Source organism: Balaenoptera acutorostrata, chromosome 18 (genome assembly GCF_949987535.1).
Source record: "Balaenoptera acutorostrata chromosome 18, mBalAcu1.1, whole genome shotgun sequence".
In the NCBI taxonomy this organism is placed as follows: Eukaryota; Metazoa; Chordata; class Mammalia; order Artiodactyla; family Balaenopteridae; genus Balaenoptera; species Balaenoptera acutorostrata.
This window is the reverse complement of record NC_080081.1, coordinates 62,621,502-62,633,588: the sequence shown is the minus strand read 5'-3', so window position 1 is coordinate 62,633,588 and position 12,087 is coordinate 62,621,502. Positions and strand designations below refer to the sequence as shown.

At 35.8% G+C, this 12,087-nt stretch overlaps 1 protein-coding gene across 6 annotated transcripts in view; it reads left to right on the top strand.

Annotated features, from left to right (window-relative positions):
* Positions 1-12,087, top strand: part of CAB39L (calcium binding protein 39 like) — a 98,993-nt gene that overhangs the window by 55,691 nt on the left and 31,215 nt on the right. For all 6 annotated transcript variants that reach the window (XR_009005898.1, XM_057532853.1, XM_057532855.1 and 3 more), the window contains one exon: positions 4,024-4,142. Coding sequence is in view for 5 of the 6 variants with exons in the window: in XM_057532853.1 (XP_057388836.1) it covers positions 4,024-4,142 (119 nt within the window). In the remaining variant the exon portion in view is untranslated. The remainder of the gene's footprint in view (positions 1-4,023; positions 4,143-12,087) is intronic.

Here is a 12,087-nt window from a genome sequence, read left to right as displayed (position 1 = left end):
ATATATATACATATACATGTTATGGAAGAACACTAAATACATGTGCAAATATATACAGATGTCAGATAGTATATTTTCATCTTCTCTCTTTCTCAAACTTAAGTTAAATGTAAGCTGGTTTATTTTTGTTATAACCTTTGATGTTTGTTTCTTTGTTTACTATTTTAGTTTTAAATTTAGTTGGTGAGTGACCATAACTGGGAAACTCCCTGCTCTTGGAATACAGTATTATATTTCTATAAATCTCCCCTTGTTTTGCACATTTCCCTGAAAGCAGCAATGTATTAAGCTATTATCATCACTAATTAATATGTTAGCTTGAGTTAGTTTATGAGATTAGCTTAATTTGCAATGGGATGCTGGAAGGAATATGACCAAGATTGGTTATGTTTTGAAGAATGAGTCAGGGATGAGATGTCATCAGGTCCAGTGACCTGGAGAAGCCTTGAGCGACCACAGAATAGCATAGGTTCAAAGTGCTCTCCAAGAATTGGGGAGATGGAAGTAGGCCAGAGAAAAACTTTGGGTGCCTCACAACTTTGTGCAGCTTTGGCTTAGAAAACAAAAGAGGAACAGTAAAAAAAACACTTATGCAAATTTCCCTTATTTTACATGGAATACTGGAAATAAATATAGAGAAGTTTACTTAAAAATTATTTGGGGATTAAGACATTCAATTGCCTAAAAATTGATTTATACATTATCAAGTAGAGTAAACTTTTATTCTCTGGAATCCTTGGGGAAAAATTATCTTTCTGAATATGTGCATTTTCCATGTAGCTAAAGATTAACTCTTCAAATGAAGAAAGTTAAGTAGATTACTTTTGTGGATTACTTTACATTTTCTTTATAACATGCATTGTATACTTGCCTCTCCTCCAAAATTATATACTAGATGTAATAATTTTTTACTGATGACTCAACACTACCATTATGAAGGTATCATGATAATTGCAGACAGTTCTTTTTTTCAGCTTTATTGAGGAATAATTGACCAGACGGTTCTTGACTTTGTTCATTCAGTTGATGCCTAGAACATAGTTATAAATGAATATAAATGAATGTGATATTCAGTAGGTGAAGCTGTCCTCCTCAATCAAACCCATAGAAAATAAACACTTATAAATACTTCTTGGTTGAATGAATGAATGAAGAACAGTTAAAATTGAAAATGGTTCAGTTTTAAGCATTCCACCAGCTATATACTCATAGTATTTTCAGGAAGGATGCACCATTACTAGCATTATGAGCCCGTTTGCAGAAATGTGCTGTGTATTTCTATGGACTGGAAGCATGAATGATCAGCCCACAGGCAGCAACTTTCCTTCTCAAGCTTAAAGTATCCATATAAACTAGTGACCATTTGATAAAACTCCCCCTAACTTCAAAACTCAGTCTAATCACACAGAACCCCACCCTCCTCATCTCTTGGTTCTCAGGTAGCCCTGGTACAGCTCCTTCTGGATTGAGAGTATCTTGAGTACTAGGACTGCATTTCCCACGCCTAGTTCCATATCTATTGGTTGGATGAATGAATCAATGTAGGTATGAGAATGAGAAATAGAAGCATAGGTGAGGGAATTGGAACAAAGGAAGATGTCCTGAAGCACAGCAGTAAGCCACTTTTCTTAAAGAATTAGTAAATGTGTAGAGCATAATTCAAGAATAATGATAATACTTCAGTAAGTGAATAGCCTCTCCTGGGGCTTCTTTGAATAGTATAACAGTCATTTGACTGTAAAATCTTTGGTATATTTTTATAACAGGAAAGGAAAATTATTACTTTACGGAAGGGCTGCAGCTTTTGCCAGGTAACCTAAAAGGATGGAGCATTCCTTACAGAAAAAAAAAAAAAAAAGAACTTTTGTTTAGAAGACACCTACATGGGCTTTTTTGTTAGTTGTGAAAGGTGAGGTCTCTAGGCAATGCTTGGAAGGAAAAAGACTGAAAGAAAAGAGCTTAGATTCCCTTTGCAGAGTAAAATAACAGAAATTTGAGAAATGCCGTCTCTTTGGCTAAATTTGATAGGAGTAGGAAATAGAAGAGAGATAGGAGAAGGGTTTGGAGTAAGGGAGAGAGAAGGCTCCAGAGCCATGACAGAGGAAGGGGCTTAAGGAAAAAGACGATCACGAATGCTGAGGAATCTTTAATAATCTTTAATTATGATGTGTAGGATTCAATTTGAGGTTGTTTCTGCACTGTGCTATAATTACCCTTTGTTACCCTTAAACCCTTGATAAAAGAACTATGTACTGATAGTATATGTCAAATGAAGGAGAAGAGGCGGTTTTCTATACTTGGATAAACAGTATATAAAATAACTAGTTGAGAAAATAACTAGTTGTAGAAGGCAAGACAATGAACAAGGGCTGAGAGGAGCTAGGAGCAGGGATTTGAACTCCAGAGCTGACAACAGTGATGGTGGCCCAAGGCATTGGTTTAGATTGGGTAGCAGAGACTGACTCAGGAATCTGTGTGGCAAACCCATTTTCTTCATCAGGAATCAGGAGGAAAGTGGTCCATTGGGGTGAGGAAAGTACTGGAGGATCCTGCTGTTATGTGAATAATGGCTAGTTAGAAGACAGACCTTTGGGTTAAAATTGTTTGAAAGAAAATCTCATTACTTTATAGCCATAAATTTTTGTCTAATCCTTTAAGCCTTAAAATTGCTGACAGAAAAAAAATACTTCAGCATATTCTTATGAGGTTAAAAAAAAAAGAGTTATGGCTGAGATTGCAAGGTTTCTGATTTGTGGGCTCAGGATCAAACTCAGAGCTGTGTTTTTTGATGTTTGGCCACTATTCAAGACACAGCTTTAGACTCTTTGATGTTTTGAAACACAATGTGATAAGAGATCAAAGGATGAAAATGTATTGCATGTAAGAGTTGATGCAGGGCTTCCCTGGTGGCGCAGTGGTTGAGAATCTGCCTGCTAATGCAGGGGACACGGGTTCGAGCCCTGGTCTGGGAAGATCCCACATGCCACGGAGCAGCTGGGCCCGTGAGCCACAATTGCTGAGCCTGCGCGTCTGGAGCCTGTGCCCCGCGACGGGAGGGGCCGCGATAGAGAAAGGCCCGCGCACCGCGATGAAGAGCGGTCCCCGCACCGCGATGAAGAGTGGCCCCCGCTTGCCGCAACTGGAGAAAGCCCTCGCACGAACCGAAGACCCAACACAGCCAAAAATAAATAAATAAATAAATAAATAAATAAGAAAATCCTTTAAAAAAAAAAAAAAAAAGAGTTGATGCATTCATTTTAAAGGCAGGTGTGCCTTGTGGAAATAGGGTGGATGCAAAGTCAACTGTTTGAATTAGAAAGCAGCTCAAAGAAGCAGAAAACTTCCTAGGGAGGGTGGGAGGGAGACGCAAGAGGGAGGGGATATGGGGGTATATGTATACGTATAGCTGATTCACCTTGTTATACAGCAGAAACTAACACAACATTGAAAAGCAATTATACTCCAATAAAGATGTCAAAAAAAAAAAGCAGAAAACTTCCTACTGTGATAATTTAATCTCTAATGATTATTTCTTGCTACGTTTTTAAAAAAATAAGCAAAATAAGCACTCCAGGATCAGCTTCTCAATAAGCCATTTTATGGTCCTAAGTTTTTGAAAATTTCCATCCCCTAAAGATCCTTTTCTGTTCCCTGGCCCTCATTAAAAACTGGTCCTTAACCTTTGGTTTTATTACTATAAAAATGAGAAATCAGAAAGCCTTGAGACACAAGCTTTGACTGTACTTCATGCATTTAACAATTTGAAATGCTTACTATATGTGTAGGGCATTGATTTTATTTGATCTTGATTTTTTTGGTTGTTTATATATTTTGTACCTATCATTAGACAAATTAAGTCAAAAAATTCACAATCTCAGGTGGGAAAATACTATGTCATATTAAATGGAATGAGTGTGTGTTTGTGTGTGTGTGTGTGTATAAACAGCTTTGGAAATAATTCACATGCCATGCAATTCACCCATTTAAAGTATACAACTTAATGGTTGGTTGTTTCTTTAACAGGGAAAAAAAGATGTGACCCAGATATTTAACAACATCCTGAGACGACAGATAGGCACTCGGAGTCCTACTGTGGAGTACATTAGTGCTCATCCTCATATCCTATTTATGCTCCTCAAAGGGTAGGTGCGTGCTTTCCTTTAAAGTAGGTTTGAGTTTAGAAAAGTTGTTAAAAGTAATATATAGCATTAGGCTCATTTGAGAAAACGATCCCTTTTGGATTCATATTTGCCATGCTTGAAGTTAGCCCTCCAAATCTATGTCTCTGGGATTACTCAGGCTGCAGCAAAATCCTTTCTAAATAAATTCCCTTCCATTTACTGCCTCTCTTTCCTCCACTTTCCTGTTATCTCTTCCTATTACATTATTGCTTGTGCTTTCTAATCTGCCCTTTTTCTAGCTGCCCACTTAGCCTCTTTGCATAAGACTGAATCCCCTCATTACACAAATATACACACACACACACACACACACACACACACACACGATATCCTTTCAATGGCTAGCATCTACTACGGTGACATGCTTCCACGTGAGGATAGAATAAATATCACTGTATGTATATGGGACCACAGGGCAGCCAAAAAACTAAAGTCTGGTCAGATAATAGAATTCCTGATTATTACTTTTTACGTATACTCATTTACAAATGTTTCTTGGGCATTTTGAGGCTACTCCAACTCCTAAAACCAGAAATATGGATGTAGAAAGGCTTGGGGATAGCAGACTATCTTTTGTCTCCCCTTCTCTATCTTTCTACTTTACCATCTTGAACCTAGCATGCTCTTCCATACCTAGTCCATCTCGTCTGTGTTCAATTCCCAAATCCTTTCTTGTACATTTTAAAACATTTTATCGTATCAAAATAATACATACCACATAGTTTAAAAATCAGAAATATCAACAAACATCAGCTCTTTGCCTCTTCCTTCTCTATTCCTCAGTCCCATTGCCCAAAGACAACCACTTTCATCTTTTTTATTTGTTCAACTGGTATTTACCTCTATATTATCAATAATGGGCTTTTACTAACTTTTGATTTACCAATTTTAAAAAATATCTTTTAACTTTCTCATAGACTAGATGACAATTTAGTATTTCCACCACCACTGTTACTCCATTTTCCTTCTCTTAACCCTCCCAATATACTTTATCACAATTTTTTATTTTATTAGTCACATTTATATTATTATAGCTATGTAATTATTATTCATTGTTGAACAAAGTAGTGTACTATAATTACTTTGTTTTTTAGTACGAAATATTGTTTTTACTGGAGAATTCAGTCTTTCAGTTCTGGAAAGGGAAATATACTTGTATCATGTATTAGTTAGGGTAGGCTAAACTTATAACAAACCTTAAGCTTTATAACAAATGGACCCCAAAATAGAGTGGCCAACTGCAAGATAAATTTATTTCTCACATAATAGAGAAGAACAGATGTTCTAGGTCAGCAGGGGTTCCTTCAACATGTGCTTCCTAAGATCACTTTGTTGATTGCCATTTCAGCCCACAAGAAGGCAAAAATACTTGGGAGAATTTATGAGCCAGGCCTGGAAATGGCTTGCATTACTCTCACTCACATTCCATTTGAGAGCACTTAGTCACTTGACCTCTTAATTCTTAAGGAAACCTGAGAAATGTAGTTAGTGCCCAGGAAGAAGAGGAGCAAGGATTTCTGTGGACAGTTAACATTCTCTGCCACATACTGTTTCTTTGAAAATTTATTCCCTTCTATATTCTCTGTTCTCACTTTCTCGCTCTCCTATTAGTCAAAGTTAAATCTCTGGGATTGATTTCATATCTCTTCTATTTTCTGTTTCTTTGTCTTTTTGTTTTACTTGTCAGAAGATGTTCTTTTTTTTTTTAACATCTTTATTGGAGTATAATTGCTTTACAGTGGTGTGTTAGTTTCTGCTTTATAACAAAGTGAATCAGCTATACATATACATATCCCCATATCTCCTCCCTCTTGCGTCTCCCTCCCACCCTCCCTATCCCACCCCTCTAGGTGGTCACGAAGCACCGAGTTGATCTCCCTGTACTATGTGGCTGCTTCCCACTAGCTATCTATTTTACATTTGGTAGTGTATACATGTCCATGCCACTCTCTCACTTCGTCCCAGCTTACCCAGGAGATGTTCTTCATTGTATCTTCCATTGAAGATAAACTACTGAATTTTCCTTTCAGCAACCCTATTTTTAATTTATAAGAGCTCTTTTTTTGCTCTCTGATTATTCCTGTTTCTTGCCTCTTACACTTCTTAGCTCTGCGACTTTGGGCAAGTCACTGCACTTTTCCAAGCCTCAGTTTTCTTATCTATAAAATAAGAGTAAAATTTGTAATATTACCTTTGCACTAAAATAATGTTGCATTATATGCCTTTGACTATACATTGTCAGACCGACCTGTGCGTTCAGTCAGGGTTCTGCTATTTACTTGCTAAGACCTTGGGCAAGGTACCTAAATTCCTTAAGTCTTGATTTCCTCATTGTAATATGAAGACAATAATAATACCTACTTCAGTATGTCATTTTGAGTCTTTAGTGAGGTAGTTCTTGCAGAGCATAGTACCAAGCACATGGTACTCAGTACTCAGTAACTACTAGTCTAAAAAATTATTATCCCTATCCCTCTTAAGAGCTGCAGTTCACATTGAGATATATGTGCAATTTTAAACAAATACAATTAAGACCATACCCAAGTGTCAGAATAATATTATAAAGGGAAGTGTTTGTTTCTAGCTCAGATAAGATCTACAAAATGTGATGGGTTATGATCTGCCCAGCTGGTCATTGGTGGATAAGGCTGGAATGATCAATTTGTACCCCCTTCTGGAGATTCTAAAATGTTAAGCTAAAACATTTGACATTATCCTGTAGGAAATGGGGAGTCACTGGAGAGTTTTGGAAGAAGAATATCAGATTTGTGTTTCAGGAAGTGAAGATAAATTAATAATCATTTAAAGTTAGTTTGTAAATAAATGATCCCTTGAGAATGCTAAAATGTGTTGTCCTAAAAATATATTGGAGAGCCCATCAGCTGATGTGGAAGAGAAGTTGTGTGGATGGTCTAAAACAGTATCTTCCATCGTGGGGTCGTTATGTGAAGGATACACGCAACTCCACGGACTTCATTCCTGGAGTGGGAATTATTTGTTTGGAGGATCTCCTTAGTGTAGCTGCTGTCACTGAATAGCAGTCACAATAGAAAAATAGGAATTGTTTATTTTAAGCATAACTCCCTCAAATCTGATTCATCAGGAAAGTTTTATAAAGCGTCTTTCCATATCTTCTGAAAAGTTAATAATTAGTTTAGTTTGTAAGGCTAAAACTGCTTATTAATTCATCTATTAGGGGTCTACAATAATAATAGTAATAATAGCACTAATAATAGTAAGTATAGTAATTGTAGTAGTTAACATGGTACTTAGTATATGTCAGGCCCTGCTTTATATTTATATAATAGTCCTGTGGGTAGTTATTGTTGTTTTTGTTGTTGTTATTTTTATTATACCCATTTTATAGAAGAGGATACTGCAGCCCAGAGAGGTTAAGTAACTTGTCCAAAGTCACATAGCCAGTATGCTTTAAACCCTAGTAGTCTGACTCCAGAATCTGTGCTCTCAGAACAATATCCAGCTTTCCAGTCTTCAAGCAGTTATAGTCTACAGTGAGCAGAGATAACTCATTACAACTCATTGTTGTTTCTTTACCAGTATATTCTATGGGAGCACAGATGAAGAAGCCATCACCTCTGCTTGAGATGTCAAAAATGAAGCAGGTCTTAAAGTAGAAAATTTCCAAATAGACACAGAGAGTAGAAGGATTAGGTACCTCCCATGCAAAGCCACAGAGGCATCAAATTGCACAATGTGTTTGGAGGATGACAAGAATTCTGATGCAGCTGGAACCTAGTGTGAATGGAAAGTAAGGATGAGGATAAAGCTGGAAGGGCTAAGACCAAGTTATGAAGAGTCTTTCGTAAGTCTTTCAGTCCTACCAAGGAGTCTGAATGTTATTCTAAAGGCAACATGGAACCATCCAGGGACTAGATGTGATGAGTTCTGGTGGCAGTATAGAAAATGGCTTGGAGAATTGGGGGTCTGAGATTCCAGCTTGGAAGAGTCCAAGCAAGGGATAATTAGGGCCAGAACTTTAATGGTGATATTGGGGATGAAGAGGAGTAGATATTTTTATTTATTTATTTTTCTTTTCTTTTTTATATCTTTATTGGAGTATAATTGCTTTACAATGTTGTATAAGAGTAGATATTTTTTAAACATTTTATTTTTTCTGATTCAAAGTAATACATGTTTATTATTTAAAAATTCAGACATTTTGACACAATATTGTAATTCAACTATACTTCAATAAAAATAAATTTTAAAAATTCAAACAGTTTAGAAATCTATAATATAGAAAGGAAGTGCATACCATAATCCTTCCCAAAGAAACCGTTATCAACAATTTGGTGATGACTCCTCTGGTTTTTATTCTATATTATAATGATTCTTCTTTTATTTTTTAACCCAAACTTTAAACTCATTGCTTCACATCCTGTTTTATAGATACCATTTATTGAGTGTTTGCTGTGTGCCAAGTATTACATTCAAAGTCTTATGTTATTTCATTTAATCCTTCTAACAATACTATGAGGACTAGGTATTATCCTTACCATTTTACAGATGAGGAAATTGAAACTTAGAGTAAGGCTATTGCTCAAGGTTATAAATACAGCTAATAAGTAACAGAGCCAATTTTTCAATCCAGATCTGATTCTAAATCCCATCTTCTTAACCATTAATACGTCCTTAATAAGATTTGAAGCCCTTCAGATAAGAAGGGAGAGGTAATTGTAGAAGACCCTGAGGACAGAGGAGACAGGAAGCCCTGAACGGAACCATTGCACCTGAATCAGCTTTACCCATTACCATCTTCTAGGTTAGCTTGAAATGCTAGAGGTTTAACCCTTTGTTAAAGATCAGCATTTTTACTCAATTATCTCTTGTAAAGTTGCTTGAAAACTGGGGACATAATTTGATTGGTGCATTCAGACATCAAACAGTGATGTCATTTAGGTAAACAAATGGGACCTAATTAAACTTAAAAGCTTTTGCACAGCAAAGGAAACCATAAACAAGACGAAAAGACAACCTTCAGAATGGGAGAAAATATTTGCAAACAAAGCAACTGACAAAGGATTAATCTCCAAAATATACAAACAGCTCATGCAGTTCAATACCAAAAAAACAAACAACCCAGTCAAAAAATGGGCAGAAGAGCTAAATAGACATTTCTCCAAAGAAGACATACAGATGGCCAACAAACACATGAAAAGATGCTCAACATCACTAATTATTAGAGAAATGCAAATCAAAACTACAATGAGGTATCACCTCACACTAGTCAGAATGGCATCATCAAAAAATCTACAAACAATAAATGCTGGAGAGGGTGTGGAGAAAAGGGAACCCTCTTGCACTGTTCGTGGGAATGTAAATCGATAATAGCCACTGTGGAGAATAGTATGGAGGTTCCTTAAAAAATTAAAAATAGAACTACCATGTGACCCAGCAATTCCACTACTGGGTATATACCCAGAGAAAACCATAATTTAAAAGACACATGCACCCCAGTGTTCATTGCAGCACTATTTACAATAGCCAGGACATGGAAACAACCTAAATGTCCATCCACAGAGGAATGGATAAAGAAGTTGTGGTACATATATACAATGGAATATTACTCAGCCATAAAAAGGAACAAAATTGGGTCATTTGTAGGGACGTGGATGGACCTAGAGTCTGTCATACAGAGTGAAGTAAGTCAGAAAGAGAAAAACAAATATCGTATATTAACGCATATGTGTAGAATCTGAAAAGATTGGTATAGATGATCTTATTTACAAAGCAGAAATAGAGACACAGGCATAGAGAACAAACATATGGATACCAAGGGGGCAAGGCGGGTGTGGATGAATTGGGAGATTGGGATTGACATATATACACTATTGATACTATGTATAAAATAGATAACTAATGACAACCTACTGTGTAGCACAGGGAAGTCTACTCAGTGCTCTCTGGTGACCTAAATGGGAAGGAAATCCAAAAAAGAGGGGATATATGTATATGTATAGCTGATTCACTTTGCTGGACAGTAGAAACTAACACAACATTGTAAAGCAACTATACCCCAATAAAAATTTAAAAAATAAAAAAAAGAGAAGAAATGCAAAAAAAAAGAAGATTAGACAGTGGAGTCAGATGATGAATATGGCTCAAGATGGAGGTCCGCATTATTCTGTTAGTTGAATTGCTCTTTGAAATTATCTCAATTCTTTAAACATGTTAGTAAGAACATGTCTCAACAGAACTAAGTGCTTTGCCACTACTATATATAAAATGATAACTAATAAGAAACTACTGTGCAGCACAGGGAACTTTACTCAATACTCTGTAATGACCTATGTGGGAAAAGAATCTAAAAAGGAGTGGTTATATGTGTATGTATAACTGATTCACTTTGCTGTACCACAGAAACTAACAACATTGTAAATCAACTATACTCCAATAAAAATAATAATAAAAAAAGAAAAAGAAAAAAAGAAAGAAATCATAAAAAAATGATGTCATTTAGGGATATGATAGTAACATGCTATACTGGACCTAAGTCTAACCATAAAGAATGTAAGACAGAAAGAAATTGATCCTTGTCCATCAAGGAGAATCATTTGGATATGGGATACAAAACATGGTAAAAGGATTTGGAACCCAAATTTTATGAAAAGATTATTAAAAAGGACTTTCTCACTTCAAATGAACTTTTCTCCTGGCCCATGCAAATGACATTTCAGGGTACTGAGAGAACTTGAGAGTGAGGTCACTAAACTGCTCTCAGTGATCCATAAAGAACCATTGCCAGTGGAAGATTTTCCAGAAGTCCAATATTAAAATAATAAATTTCTCCTAATAATCTTATTTTTAAAAATTTTATTGCAAAAATTTTCAACCATATACAAAACAAGACAGTACAAAGACAGTACCCATCTCCTAGCCTTAACAACCGTCAGTATTTTGCTGTGTTTATTTCATCTGTCTTCCCAACACCCCTTCCCTTGTTTTTTCTTTTTTTTTTTTTCTTTGACTGGAGTATTTTAAAGCAAATCTCAAATCTCATGTAATATCATCGTATCAACCCTAAACACATCAATACGCATCTCAAAAATAAGATAATTTTTACATAACTACAATGTAATTTTGCACTTTAAAATTAATAATAATTCATTAATAACTAATACCCAGTCCATACTCAAATTTCCTTGATTGCCCCCCCCAAATTTTAGTTGGTTTGTTCAAACAAGAATTCTAATAAGGTCCACTTATTGTATTTGCTTATAATGTCACTTAAGTCTTTTTTAAGTCCCTTTTCATTTAAAACAGCACCTTCTCCCATGTTTATGCCATTGACTTGTTGAAAAACTGAATCAGTTATCCTACATAATTTCCTTTATTCTAGGTTTGTCAGATTGCTTCATTGCAGGTTATATTTAAAGGCTTGATTAGATTCAGATTCAGTTTTATTATGGCAGTCATATTTTGTAAGTGGTGCTGTGTAGTTTGTGTTTCATCGCATCAGGAGACATACATTTAGTAATGCTAAGACTGAGCAATGAGTTCAGATGGTGGCAGCCTAATCCACTATAAAGTTCCCCATCAACTACACTTAATTGTTTTATCATCCATTGATGAACATTGCCTGATTCAGTCATTTTGTTAGGGGTTACAAAAAGGTGATTTTCTAACTTTATTATTCCTTGTGTATTTATTGACTGGACTAGTTTTATAGAGAATAATTTTCCCTCTTCCACCACAATTTAATTAGTCTGAAGTACAATCCATACTGGAGAGGAAGAATAAATGCCTAATTCTTTTCCTTCAATTATCAGTTTAGAAAGTAATAAATTGTTAACCTAGGAACTTCCATTGGTGTCCGTTTATTTATCTCTCTCTTTCCCCCTGTCTTTCTCCCTCTCCCCCTTCTTCCTCTCTTTTTCTCTCCTCC